We start from the raw sequence: 14287 nt of genomic DNA on the forward strand, positions 1-14287 counted from the left end.
TCACTGAAAATATAGAAACTGAGCCAATTAATACCACTATTAACATTAACTTTTGAACATTCTTTTACTGATAGCAAAATATGAGAGAGAAATGAAGTCTTACTCTCCAGAAAACTAGAGAATGGTAGAAGGCTAGAGTTCAAGAACTAGCATAATACGTGCTGAGAGAAGCATAGTCATTCAGGAAAGATACAACTTTGGAAACTAAAGCTGGAAACCCTGACACCTTGACATGGAGAAAAAGACACTGTAATGGGGAAGTGTGTGAGTGTGTGTGTGTGAGAGAGAATGTGTGTGTGTGTGTGTGTGAGAGAGTGAGTGTGTGAGTGTGTGTGAGAAAGTGAGTGTGTGAGTGTGTGTGAGAGAGTGTGTGTGTGAGTGTGTGTGAGAGTGAGTATGTGTGTGTGAGAGAGAGAGTGAGTGTGTGAGAGAGAGAGTGTGTGTGTGTGAGAGAGAGAGTATGTGAGTGTGTGTGTGTGAGAGAGAGAGTGTGTGTGTGAGTGTGTGTGAGAGAGTATGTGTGTGTGTGTATGTGTGTGTATGTGTGTGTGTGTGTGCATATGCTTACACACTCTGGCTGCTGGGGAGGGGTATGGAGGGCTCTGAGGAAATAGCCTCTGCACTGCTTTGGAAAGAATCCACAAAGTGTTTTTAAAGCCAGGATGCTTTCATGCTAGATCGGAGGGAAAGTGAGGCGTCCATCCACTTACTCTAAGGCAGAAAGGACATGCTCTTGATTCTTCGTGCAGCTGAAACAGAGTCCAGCTCAAACAAAAGACGCCTGTGCCCAGAGAGGGGTGAGAGGAGCCACAGGTAAGGGACACACTGCTTGAGTAGGGAGACACCTTCTGTAGCAGGTGGTTGTGACCCTCAAAGCCAAAAATACCCACCATCTTCCTTTGCAGAACGTCTGCTGAGCCTGCTCTGCAGGATCACCGAGCTGGAAAGGACACTCGGGCTTATCCCGCCGTCCCCAGTGCCTGGGGTCCGGACAGGGGGCGGTTTCTTCAGGCCACACAGCTACTCAGAGGTGGAGCTATGACTTGACCAACACCGGCGGCCTGACTCTCTGCTCTCACAGGCAAGAGTGCGACCCTGCCAGCATTTCCTGGGCCCCGCCTCATCAGTTTCCTCTGTGGAGGCTTACTATTCAACAACAGTGATGAACAAAAACCGGGCAGGATGGATTTTAGATTAAAGTGCGTGCTAAGAGTCCTCAGTGCACTTTCGGAGAGGGATGTATGCCGGTCCTTGCTCCATCATAACATGAAATGTTTTGGCTTCTTGGCGAGTACAAAATTCCATTTCCCTTACAGGCTCGGCCTCTCCTGCCGCCGTTGGCATCTCCACGGCTCCCCCATCGCACTTGCTGCGCTGTGACTCAGTCACACTCAGGTTCCCCCATCCAGAAACGTACGTTCCCGTGAAGCCTTTTGTAAGCTCGTAGGGTGTGAAGTGAAGGCACAATTATCATTAGTTTTTATAGAAAAATTTTGAGGGTTCCCAGACCCCCCAAATAACCTACCAAATCATACTAAATGCACTGAATTACATCCAGTTTTATGCTAAGTGTAACACTCTTATGCGCTCTCTTAGGCTTTTCTTATTATACTTAGGCCACGTCTTGCTAAGGTTCGCACACAATGAGCGAAATAAAGCACAGATGCTCGGAGGCTGATCAGAGCTCTGGGGCTTGATGCTGAGAGGCCGCGTGTGGCTGCCAGGGAGCTGGGTGGGCACTGTCGATGCTGCTGGTGTGCGCTGCCTCCAGTGGCGGCTGCTGCAAAACCAACGCTGAATGTGGTTTTCACTTTTCTTCATAAAAGCAAACATCCCTTTCAGATTTCTTCCAGTTAGCAAACACAGGTACTGATTTAGGTCTTTCATAAAAGTGAAGTGTCATAAAGCAAACTTTCAAATAGCAGGGAATACTGTATATGGCTGTGTGTTCCCCTGCCCCACCCCCACCCGCAGGACTGCAGGGACCGGCAATGGTTTGGGATCTTTTTATCCCCTTCTTAGCATCTATTACAGTATCTGGCTCCTTATGCTTCTCAGTGCACATAAGACTTTGGCCTGTAGTATAAATGCATATACAAATGGTACAAACTTACTGGACCTGTGGTTGCCAGAGGCGGAGGGTGGGGTGGGGGAAATGGATAATGGGGGCCAAAAGGTATAAACTTGCAGTTATAAGATATGTAAGTCCCAGGGATGGAATGTACAGCGTGGTGATTATTGTTAATAATACTGTCTTGCATATTTGCAAGTTGCTAAGAGTAGATCTTAAAAGTTCTCATTATAATAAAAAAATACTGTAACACTGCATAGTGATGAATGTTAACTAGGCTTTTTAAATTTATTTAATTTATTTTATTTTTTTGTTAATCCTTACCCAAGGATATGTTTCCCATTGCTTTTTAGGGAGAGAGTGGAAGGGAGGGAGGGAAGGGGAGAGAGAGAAAAAAAAAATCCATGTGAGAGAGATACATCAATTGGCTGCCTCCCACATGCACATGCACCAGAGCTGGGGAATGAATCTGCAACCCAGGTATGTGCCCTTGATGGGGAATTGAACCCACAACCCCTCGGTGTGTGGGCTGACACTCTAACCACTTGGCAACACCAGCCAGGTCTTGACTTGACTTTATATGGTCTTCATTTTGCAATATATACATATATCAATTCATGTTGTACACCTTAAACTTATGCAGTGTTACATGTCAATTGTATCTCAAGAAAACTGGAAAAATGTATTTTAAAAAATAATCTGCGGGAACCTACCCCTAGAGTTTCTATTCAGTAAGTCTGGGGTTGAGCATTCACAAAAGATGATGGTGATGCTGGCGCAGGAACCACACTCTGAAGACTACTGCTTCATCGTCAGGCGAGTGCCTGGCCCAGAAAATCTAGGTAATTAGAAATAGCCAATTGCTATTAAGTAATCTTTGTAGCACATTAATGAACTTAGTGGCAACTCAAAGGAAAGCAGGGACACCATTTTGAGGGTCAAAAAGGAGAAGAAATGCTGGCTGGCGTTGCTCAGTGGTTGAGTGTTGACCTATGAACTAGGAGGTCACGGTTGGATTCCCGTCAGGGCACATGCCCGGGTTGCAGACTCAATCCCCAGTGGAGGGCGTGCAGGAAGCAGCCAATCCATGATTCTCTCTCATCACTGATGCTTCTATCTCTATCTCCCTCTCCCTTCCTCTCTGAAATCAATAACAATATATTTAAAAAAAAAAAACAAAGGAGAAGAAATGCCTAGAAACCCCTTCCTGCCAAATAATCACCCTTAGCCAGGAGTCAACTACTGCTAAAAGGGGGTCTGGTGAGTCTGTGGACTTATTCCTATGATTCATAATGCACCTGCAGATGTGGATAGCTCTGGTGCAGAGAGCTGGCTATCATGTAATTCATGCCTATTCTCATCTATCAGGAAGGCAAAAAATAAATATTTGATAACCAACTATTGACAAGGGAAGAGGAAAATAATTTGAAAAGCACTTAGTGGTTATAAAATTAGAGTGTAGTTTAGCTCTCAAAAATTAAAAATTCAGGTTCTGTTCAGAACCAGAAACAAGGAGGCATCGATCAGACTATCGGGCCTCAGAGGGAGGATAGGGGAGGTTGCGGGGAGGGGGGAGAGATCAACTAAAGGACTTGTGTGCATGCATATGAGCCTATCCAATGGTTAAGTTCAACAGGGGGTTGGGGCAGCCATGGGGAGGGGTGTGGGATGGGAATGGGGGGATGAGGACAAATATGTGACACCTTAATCAATAAAGAAATTTAAAAAAAAAAAAGAAACAGGGAAATTACCAATGTAATTCTCACAGGATTGTTCATAATAACAAAATAGTGGAAATAACAGGGTAACTATTAAATAAATTATGGTGTCTATATGATGGAATATTATATAATCATAAAAATGATACCTTTTAAAAAGTAAAAAAAAAAAAAAAAATTAAAAATTCAGCTATTCTTCTACCTATCCTTCCCACTGCTAAGAATTTCTTATAAAAATTTTTATGTAAGAGCCTGGCCGGTGTGGCTCAGTGGTTGAGTGTTGACCTATGAATCAGGAAGTCACAGTTCGATTCCCTGTCAGGGCACATGCCCAGGTTTAGAGTTCAATCCCCAGTAGCGGGTGTACAGAAGGCAGCCAATCAATGATTCTCTCTCATCATTGATGTTTCTGTCTCTCTCTCCCTCTCCCTTTTTCTCTGATATCAATAAAATATATATATATATATTTTTAAAAATGTATGTAAGAATGTCAGGATATCTGTCTGAGGATGTTCACAGTGAAAAAAGCAAGGTGCAGCACAGTGTATATTATATTAGCACTTTTGTGTAAGTGAAAAAAGAGGTTACACATAGGAAACTATGCACAGTGTACACTCTCTGCATACTGTTTTCTCTGTATGGGTGTGCTAGAATCTGTACATTACCTTTAAAGAAAAGAATGGGGAGAGGGGCACTCAGGAAAGTAGACTTTGCTTTTCATTTTATTCCTTTTTTCTTATATGTGTGTGTTACTTCAATTAGCCCATAATCTAGGCAGGGGGATTTATTGAATTTAAAAAGCCTAATAAAGGCAATATATTGTAAAAAAAAAAAAAACCTATTAAAATGGTAATATTCTCATAGATTTCTGTTCTGTCATTTTACAAAATATTTGAATATATGCATTCATAAGGGGATCTACAGTTCCTTGGAATTTATACAGAGTTTGAAAAGTCACTGTATATCTTAATTTATTTGAACAACATGACCATTTCTGGCTTGCTTGATAGTTGCAAAAACATCCTATATCTTTTTTTATAATTTGATCAGCATGTTTTTCTTTCCCCATCCCATTCCCCAGAAGAACCAAATCTCTGTTCTCACAGAGTCAGGACTTCAGAAATGCCTGCTGCCGGCCTCGGGGGTGAGGCGGCTGTAATGGAGTCTCGGGGTCACGCAATGTTCTTTTTACTCATCTCAGGACAAAACCCCAGAACGCCCTTCTTCCTTCTCAACTTGAAATTCCAGTCAATGCCTCCTTAATGTAAGGGTTTGATCATATTAATTCTCTGCTTCCTGGGCTTCCCGCCAGACAGACAGGCAGGCTCCTCGGAGCTCAGGATGCAGAGCCTGCCTGAGTGAGTGAGCAGAAACCTCTCCGGGATCTCTCCTAGCAACTTCCTCTTACCCATGTCCCTGTCGTGTTTGATGCTAACTGCTCCTCCCTCTGGCTTCATTTTGCTCCTCTGGGTGTCCTGAGAGCCCAAATCACTTACTACATTCCTCCCATTATAATTATTCAATTCAGGGCCAAGGCTCATCGGTCCCACCCAGCTTTGAGTATTTAAAAACAACAATAACCAGCTAGGGTGGCAGAGGTCTCCTATTTCATTTGTTATATGCCTTTGAAAAATTCTTCAGAGCTACTCAGAGAGGATTTGGAAAAAATGTTATCCCTTAAAGGAAAATGAAATTTCCTCTGAACCCTACAGACTTAAGGCTCTATCATGAGCCCGGATAGCATTAAAACCAAAAATTAAGCCCGGAGATCTGTTCCAGGTGCTCTGTTTAGGCAGGCCTGCTGCTGGGGAGGACTTAATCGGTTTCTCCAGATATTTGGGCCACTAAGTGGATTTAAGGCTCTTTCACAGCTGTTTAGCTGGAACAAAAAATGCAGAAGGTGCAGGAACTATGAGAAGGAATGCAGCAAGGAGGACAGGAAGGAGAAAGGGCCCTGCTAGTGCTCGTTGGAGGAACCTAACCTTTCTCTTCCGCTGCTTCCAATGCTTTTCAGTCCAGAGCTCAAAGCTCAAGAGGGCTGCCCAGAAATCTGAGGTTTTGTGCTGGGCGCCCTGTTCAGGAAGCTTGTCTAAATTGTCCTGTTTCTGGGTAAATGGATGCCCTGTCCTAAGCTGTTCTTCCCTGAGAAGACTGACGACAACTTCTTCTCAAGATCATTTATAAAGTCCTCTTTCAAGTAAGGAGTATGCTCTGAACTCAGCAGATGTCCAAGCATTTGGGGGAATGTACTGAAAAGGGTGTTAAATTGCTTGATCTTATAGATTATTTTTTGAAATTTTGAAAACTATACACATATATGTGTGTATGTTATATGTGTGCATGTGGGTATCCATGTTTCCTCACTTACACACGTATAAGATAGTGAATAATGAACCACTAGTAGAGTGTTACACTTAGCAAACAAGGAGCCATTAGCCTGGGGTAGCTCTGAGGCTGTGGTGGCCTGTGTAAGCAAACCAAAACCTAAGCCTGGCAGGTGCGTGAAGGTTGAAACCTAAGGACTTTAAGCTACGGCCAATGAAGAATTTCCTTCCTTTCCTTCTGCCTTTTCTCTATAAAAGCCTCTCCCCAGCTCCTGTCACTGGAGCTTTCCTAACCACATCCAGTTTGGCACTGCCGAATTTGAGTCGATTTTTGCTCAAATAAACTTTACATTTTTAATATGCCCCAGTTTAATCTTATAACAAGAGATTTGCAAAGAGTGGTGAACAACTTCATCACAGCTCTGTTTATCCTCCCCGTCTGTTCATTGATACCAGCTGGACATATATGAGGGACTATATTATGACATCTACGACTGACATTCAAGCGTATTTCTGAAAAGCCAGGTAATTTTTTTATGCTCCTCAAACAACCTAATTTGGGCAAAACACGTCGAACATAGAATTAAGGAAGAAAGAGTTGCAAAGTATAAATTTAAATTTTCTGACTGGTAACTCTTTCTGTTGATAATACTGCCAGCATGTTTAAGCATACTAACTGGTAGAGGCTCCGGTGGGCGTTCGGCCATCACGTTATACCACTGATGTGGTAAAGGCCCTGGTGGCGGGGGGTGCGGTGGAGGGGGGGGGGCAGAGATATGAATTTGTTCTGCTTGCATCACAATGCCATCCTGTCTACTACTTATCTCTTCTCTGGGCTTCTAAGTAGAGTTTTAAATGTCCCATTGAGTTAGTAACTGCTTTTAGCTTCACTGTATATGGGATGAGTGTACGAATTATACTGGAGAAGTAGTGTGTGGTAGTCAAATTTATGGACATGTTTTTGGCGTTCTCTGCTAGAGACAGTGAAGAGTGTATGGTCTTTACCTGTGACATCAATTGTAGGGGTCACCCCATTCGTGGTCTTTAACACGTGCTGTCTTTGAGTCGCACTCATTAGGGCAGAGGCTCTGAGGTGGTTTTTCTCTAATGATGAGTTTCTGCTGGTCCGAGCACTCTTTCTGGGTCCTTTTGAGTGCCTAAGAGCTGTCATTTGCAAGACCAAAGTAAGCTGGGCCATAGAAATACTGTGAGACTATTGTTTCAACCTAAGCTGAGTTACAGTTTTTGTTCTTTGGGTTTTTTTTTTATTTTATTTGTTACTGTGGGGGAGGGGGAAGTATAAAAATTAAAAAGAAAAGAAGTATAAACGTAATCACATTCAGTTTTGCTTTTAATTAATTCCCCTATTGAAAAGAATACAATTACATGAAATCGAGATATGCCCAGACAATTTAAGACATCATATCTCTTTGAATTCTGACTTCTTCCTGGACCCGCAGTATGTATTTCAGGTCCATCAGAATGACCTTCAGGCCTCTCAAGTTCCGCATGTCCAAGAGCAAATTCTTTATCTTCTTCTCAGACCTCCACCTGTGCTCATCGTCTGGGGCTCTGATGTACTTCCCAAGCTTGAGTCGTGCTGGTCTCCCTCTTTACCTCCCACACAGCAAGTCAGTCACACTGTGTCCTATATCTTGCTCTGTCAAATGACTTCTTGCTTCTCCCTCCACTCCAGCGCTCCACCTTAACTCAAGCCTTCCTCATTTCTCCCAAGCAAATCCTATTCAGATCTGCCATCTCTGGCCTGCAATATAAAGTTCACAATCTGGCTTGGCATACATGGTCCTTATTATTTTCAGCCAGCATTAGCCCCCTCCCTGCCACCTATGTTCACACAAAGTCTTTTCACATTCCATGCCAGCCTTTAACTGGCTGTCCTGCCTTCTCAACTGAGCATGTTTTGATTCACTATTTAAGACTTGGCAAAAATATGGCTTTCTTTGGATGTGTTCCCTGACTCTACCTACTGAGTTAGTTTCTGTGTCCCCATAGGTGTCATCCATACCTCTCTTGCGTAGGGTAATTATCTGCTTTTTCCCCAGATGAGATTTCTCTGTAATCTCATCAAGGGCAAGAGCATGTCTTAATCATATATTCCCAGCAATCAGTCAAGTGCCTAGTAACCAGTAGGATCTCAGATGTTTGCTGAATGAATTAATTAAACTTATGGCCCAGAATATGTTAATAGCATGGCCTAAGCAACTGAGGCACTTAACCTGAAACAGGGAATATCTGTAACAGGACTTGAGTAAACATTCGGGGACCTAGTTGTAACCTTGAACATGTGCAGTTTTTGGCCATTGGGTCTTTCTTCTAAGTGCTTTCCCTCCTGTACACCTCCAAGTGCATTACTAGTCTCTCTTAGCTTCCCTCTGCTCTACACACACATAAACATATGAACACAATTTTCTCTCTAGTGGTATCACCTTTATTAACAGCCTTCCCCAATCAATGGCAGAATTTTGGCCATCATGACCCAAATTCTCAGCCTCAACCCTTACTGTGCCTTCCCCTCAGGCCTGGTTTCAGACACCACAGTTCTTATTCTTCTGATTCCAACCAAAGAGTTCTGCTATTAAAAGCAAAGGGACCAGTTCTCATTAAAAATTTCACAATCAGCCCTCGCTGGTTTGGCTCAGTGGATAAAGCATAGGCCTGCGGACTGAAGGGTCCCTGGTTCGATTCTGGTCAAGGGCACATGCTGGGTTGTGAGCTTGATCCCCAGTGCGGGGTGTACAGGAGGCAGCTGATCAATGATTCTCATCATCGATGTTTCTACTCTCTCTCCCCCTCTTCTTTCCTCTCTGAAAATCAATAAAAATATATTTTTTAAAAAATCATCAGCTCCTGAACAGTCCCTTCTGACCACAGAATCTTAAAAAATAAAAATAAAAAAATCTTACAATCACTACCACCTCTATCCCTGCCAGATACTCTCACCTGACAGGGTTTTACCATGACAGTTTGGGCTGACTACTCTATGTTGCCCTTGCAAAGGCAGCTTGAAGTCCCCCGTGAACCCGGCCTGCCTGCAGACAAAACAGCAGGAAACCCGGGCAGTGAGCGGCAGCATTCTCCTCGGCCAGCGATGCTGCAGGGCAGCCCAGCCCTGGGCTTAGGTGGTCAGGTGAAAGGCAACCCTCGGAGCAGCTCAGCCTGGCTAGCCTGGCAGCTTTCCTTCCTCCAGGTGAGCTGAGGAGAGGGAAGCCCCAGGCCCTCAAGAAGAGCGTGAGATAAGCTGATGGCAAATCCTCCTGTTAAAATTAAGTGCAATCAATTCATTGTATGACATGATGATAAAGTTTGATAGATAGGAAAGTTTGGAGTTGGAATTCTCTTGAGGTGGAAAACTGTAAACATGAAAGCCCCCGGGAAAACTACCCATAGGTCGGGAAGTAGCTGCTTATTAGCATGAGAAGATATTTACAGTGTGGGACGGGAATGGAATCCGCTTGCTTCCTATGCAAAGTAAACACTTGTTTATTTTGTGTGCTGATTTTTAAAATTGTGGCACCAGGTGTTGTTCTTCTGTGCAGATTATCCGATTGCTTTTTGACATTCTTTGGACACCTGGAAGATTTGGAAGAGCTTTGATGTCCTTTTTTATAATAGAGCCTTGGAAATCACTTAAGAAAAAAAATATGTTTGATAGAGTGCTAGCATCTATGAGAAGCTAATTTTAACTATCCCTTTCTAATGTAATATGTAGAAGTTTATGTTTAATCATATGGTTAATTCAGGGCTATAATTTCCTTAATCCCACGCCTACTAAACCAATAACTGTTTAAGCAAGACTGAATCTGCAATTGCTTGGCCCCACCCGTGGCAGCCACTATTAAGAGCCCATCCCTTTCTCTGCATGGCTTTGTTCATAACCCCTCGGCATTTATTACTCCAATAGCACTGTGCCTGCAAGCCACGGAAGTCCTAAAGGAGGTCTAAGTGATAGAAGTTCTAAATGAGGTCTAAGTGATAGAGTCGGAACTTTAAGGGGATTGGGAGCCAAGGGAGGGGAGCCTTAAGAAAGTGAAAAATGGAATAACAGAGAATGGTATGTGGTCGTGATGAACTGTGGAGGGTGCCATACGGTGTGAAAGTAAGGTCTGCATGCCAGAGCTGCTGGTTGGAGAGCCTTGGTCTCTTCCCTGCCCAAGGGCTGGTGGGCTGGCTGCATTGGGTGCAACAGGGGAAGAAAAAGGAGCCAAGGAGTAAATATGGCCCCATAGAGATTGAGGGAAGATGTGACACAGCTACTCATTGCCCCAACTTAGAACTTGGACCCAGTAATGTCTTCAGCGGGCTCCATTTGACCCCTTGAGATAGAGACCAAAAGAGAAAAAGATATATGTTTGGTTCTTCCTCATTCAGCCACTCCACCCAACTTCATGTCTAAGCCCCCAACCACGGCATCACATTGTCTATATACCTGTATCTGTATGCCAACTCCAGTGCCCATCAGTCTGTAGATATGCCAAGTCCATTTGTAAACAAGGTAAAGAATGCATGGAAGCCAGTTTCCCCTGGACTTTCCCCAGTCATATTTAGAATTTGTTTTAACCCAAAGTTATGGAGACAGACTTGAAGGGAGACATCCCAACCTTGCTAAAATGTAAGTACAAAAGGCACAAATTGGATGGATATTGATGATGTTATTTCTACTGTGACATCATCCATAGACTCCTAGTGTCTTTGCTTTGCTTCCCTATAGTGATCACAACATAAATTACTTGTCTTGTTTGACTTCCTTGTTCACCAAAGTTGAGCAGATTGTGGCCGTTTTCAACGCTTCTACCAGACAAAAAGCTTGGGACCATTTCTCGAAAGCTCAGCGCAAGAACATAGACATTTGGCGAAAACATTCTGAGGTTGGTGATTTTATTATTACTTTTTAAACACCATCACACAGCTGGATTGGCAGAGCATAGTGTGGCTGCAGTCATTACGGTTTTTGTTACAGTGGGCAGTCATCTTGCCGTTGTCCTGTCTCATTGTCACCCAAATCCAGCTCACATTTGTTCCTGACCCAGCAAAGAGCTGACTTCCTGCTGAGAGGACAGAGAGCTCTTGTCCCCTGCAGTGGGAGAGCAGAAAGTCTTCCATTCATAGCCAAGAACTCAAATAAACCAAGCCACTTTGCCTGGTGATTATGAAATAAAATGCAACGTAAAACAGAAAACCAGTTTTTAATAAATATGGAGTCTTTTTCGCTGTTCTGCTACATGATGAGGACAGTTAGTTCTTTGGTCTAGAATGGCAGGTATGCCTCTCGCACGTTTTCTCATCATGAGCAATGCGTTAGTCCCTGTGCTAGCCAGCAGGTTAAACCACACCTCTCTCTCCCAGAGCAAACTTCCTCAGGGGAGGGAGCGGCCGGGCTAGCCACATCTGCCCTCTGCAGCAATGCATGTGTGAATGTGAGTATTCACCCCAAGGAAAGAGTCCAGAACTTGACCTTCTTTGACACCTAGAAGGGCCAAAATGTGTCATTAGTCATTGGTCGTCCGGCTGTTATTTTTAACTCCACAGTGTAGTGTACGCTTTGAACCTGTAATTTAACAGTAAGTATACTGTCTTTGTTTGCTTATTCTTTCTTTTTTTAATGAGAGAATGTTTTTCATGTGGATGTCTCTCCATCTCTAGCATGTTGATATCAGAGTTCTCTAAATGATATACCCCTTTCAAAATCCCAAACTTATAGAAGGTAAGGTTTATTTATTTAATGATTTTGGCTCCCACTTGTAAAATAAGTGTTTTACATAGAGTTTGAAGAACCACAAAGTACTGTGATATCAATCATTTGGGTAGCATTTTAAGTGCCCATTAACTAATGCTAAATTACAGTTGAATACCAATGGCACTAGATATAATATCCACATGAATAGCAAATGAATCCTTTATTATCACTGTTATTATGGTGAATGCCGATGACTTCACAATAATGGGACACTTAAAGTGCTAGTGCAATTTATTGTTAAGAAGGACATTTTTTATTTTGTTCACAAATGCCCAAGAAGGTGGATGGTGAGTGATGCAGTTCTGTTCCTCTGTTCAGGATTGTGAGTAAGGAGGAGGTGGGGTTTCTCTTTAACTTTTCAGGGGCCAGGATGCTTCCCTACTGCTCCCCCAGACACTGAATTGAGACCCCAGTCAAGGTTGATTTTCTGGAGGAAAGGGCCCTAGTGTATGATGAAATATACAAATTGAGGGTTATGAAACACAGAATCCATGATCTATGATTCAGATTTGGGAAAAATCTATGAATTGTTTATTTTTTTTCTTCGCGTAAAAACCAAACATGATTAAAAGAAATATTAAGAGAAAGGCAAGTGGCGTGATGCTGAATAAACGTGTGCATAAAAAGGCTGGCATTAGTAGTGAGTGTCAGCAAATACCGGCTACTGATGTAATTCACACTTCCTGCCATGTCTGGTCCCCTCCCCTGGCGTCCCCCGTGCTGGGGCCAGGGCTGTCCTCTCCATTGCGGAGCAGGATACTCAAGGCTCCAGCTCTGTTCCAGGGAAGCCTGCTCGCCTTGCTCCCTGCGGAGGGGTAGAAAGGATGCTGTCCTGAGTTGCGCCTGCAAAGGGCCTTTATGGCTTCCCCCCCCACTCCCGCCAGCTCTTTGGATGTACTAGGAAATAGGATTCTAAATTACCTTTGATTTTCTCTCCGACATGTCGCTTAATTGATTAAGTACCAGTTGGTAATTTTACATTGTGGATGATTTCTCAGTTGCACATAAGCTTGATAATTGGCTTGATTTTTTCCGCGTTCCCATGTACAGCATCTGTTAATTATCTGCAACACCTTTGCAGATTTATTAGAGTGTGCGAGTGATTTACTGCTGAACCAGCGGCACCCTGTGGAAACACCCTCAGCTTGTTTTTTTCCTCCCATTGTTTTCCTTTCTGCCACCCTCCCCCCCCTAGAACAGCTACTGTATGACAGTTTGTCATTAATTGTAGGGACTAAACAGCAGGCTCTTTCAGCCTCATTTATTCTCTCGGCCTGACTGTTCCTTGTTTTAAGTATTTTCAGGCCACCTCTTTGGGAATTGGCCTCTTTGTCGGAAAAAAATTAGCTGTCCACAACCTAAAAACGTCCCCACTAACCACATGTGACATTTGCCTCTGACACCCATGTTGTTGGTTAAGGCAGGATTGGCACCTCTTTCCACTCGGTGGCATGGCCAGGCAAGGAGGCCTGGGACCCTGCGTGTCCCAGGGACCCTGCCTCTCTGCTGACCCCCCTCCCCTCCCTGTCCTCTGTAATGGTGATTCCCAGGGTTCAGAATTGACCAGGCAAACACTGTCAGCTAGAAACACTTTCCTTCCCGTCATGCTGCGGTACGCATCTGTGAGCTAAGCAGGGAAGACAACTGAAAGAACCTATAACACAGACTAATGTGTGCACATTGATTGAATGGGCCGAGAACTATGCTTAAAGTCATGCCTTCAGTACCTCGTCGTACTTTAGCTTTATTGTTACTCAAAGGTTTATTATAAAGTGAAATTATTTTAACTACTTGACTTTATTTAGAGACTTCAATTTAAATGAGGTAAAAAAGGGGAACACATATAAGAGGACAGAATGGATAAGGATTCACAAATACATGATATAGAAATTTATACAAATAATGTAATTATTTAACATAAATGATTACAGTGTCCTGATTTTTAGATACAGTTGTAAAAAATATTCTGTAATTCTTTACTTCTTATAAGTTTTCACATGCACGTTTGCATTCAAATGGCCTTTATTACTACTATTCCCCATTTATGTGTGAGTTGACAAAGGCTCAAAGAAATTAAATGCCTTGGCTGCAATCACTACTGTAATAGGTGGAAAGTGTAAGATATAATCCTAAGATCATAAAGTGATGCTAAAACAACCATCACAACAAAAACAATAAACTCTACACGATAATGTAAAACACCAGGAAAAGAAGGCATCTGTTTTTATTTTGTCCTCCAACATATTTTTAAATTTGGCCATTTGGATATATGAATGGTGTGTGTGTGTGTGTTTGTGTGTTTGTGTGTGTGTGTGTGTGTGTGTGTGTGTGTGTGTTCACACAGGGCCACATGCTCACATGCAGGGCCCTTATTCTGCAGGAAGAATAATAGAGGTCTACATTTTCAACTTGGAGAACC

General features: G+C 43.1%; 1 protein-coding gene and 1 long non-coding RNA gene across 2 annotated transcripts in view; one reads left to right on the forward strand and one right to left on the reverse strand.

Annotated features, from left to right (window-relative positions):
• ENOX1 (ecto-NOX disulfide-thiol exchanger 1) overlaps positions 1–14287 on the forward strand; it is a 211754-nt gene that overhangs the window by 78371 nt on the left and 119096 nt on the right. The window contains exon 7 of the mRNA XM_054719823.1: positions 10893–10999. Coding sequence (XP_054575798.1) covers positions 10893–10999 — 107 coding nt within the window. The remainder of the gene's footprint in view (positions 1–10892; positions 11000–14287) is intronic.
• Positions 7468–10717, reverse strand: LOC114232967 (uncharacterized). The gene is made up of 3 exons (XR_003619077.2): positions 10561–10717; positions 9562–9704; positions 7468–7878 (listed from the first exon to the last, which is right to left on the reverse strand). It is a non-coding gene; the product is annotated as an uncharacterized LOC114232967 (long non-coding RNA).

This window comes from Eptesicus fuscus, chromosome 8 (genome assembly GCF_027574615.1).
Source record: "Eptesicus fuscus isolate TK198812 chromosome 8, DD_ASM_mEF_20220401, whole genome shotgun sequence".
Taxonomy (NCBI): Eukaryota; Metazoa; Chordata; class Mammalia; order Chiroptera; family Vespertilionidae; genus Eptesicus; species Eptesicus fuscus.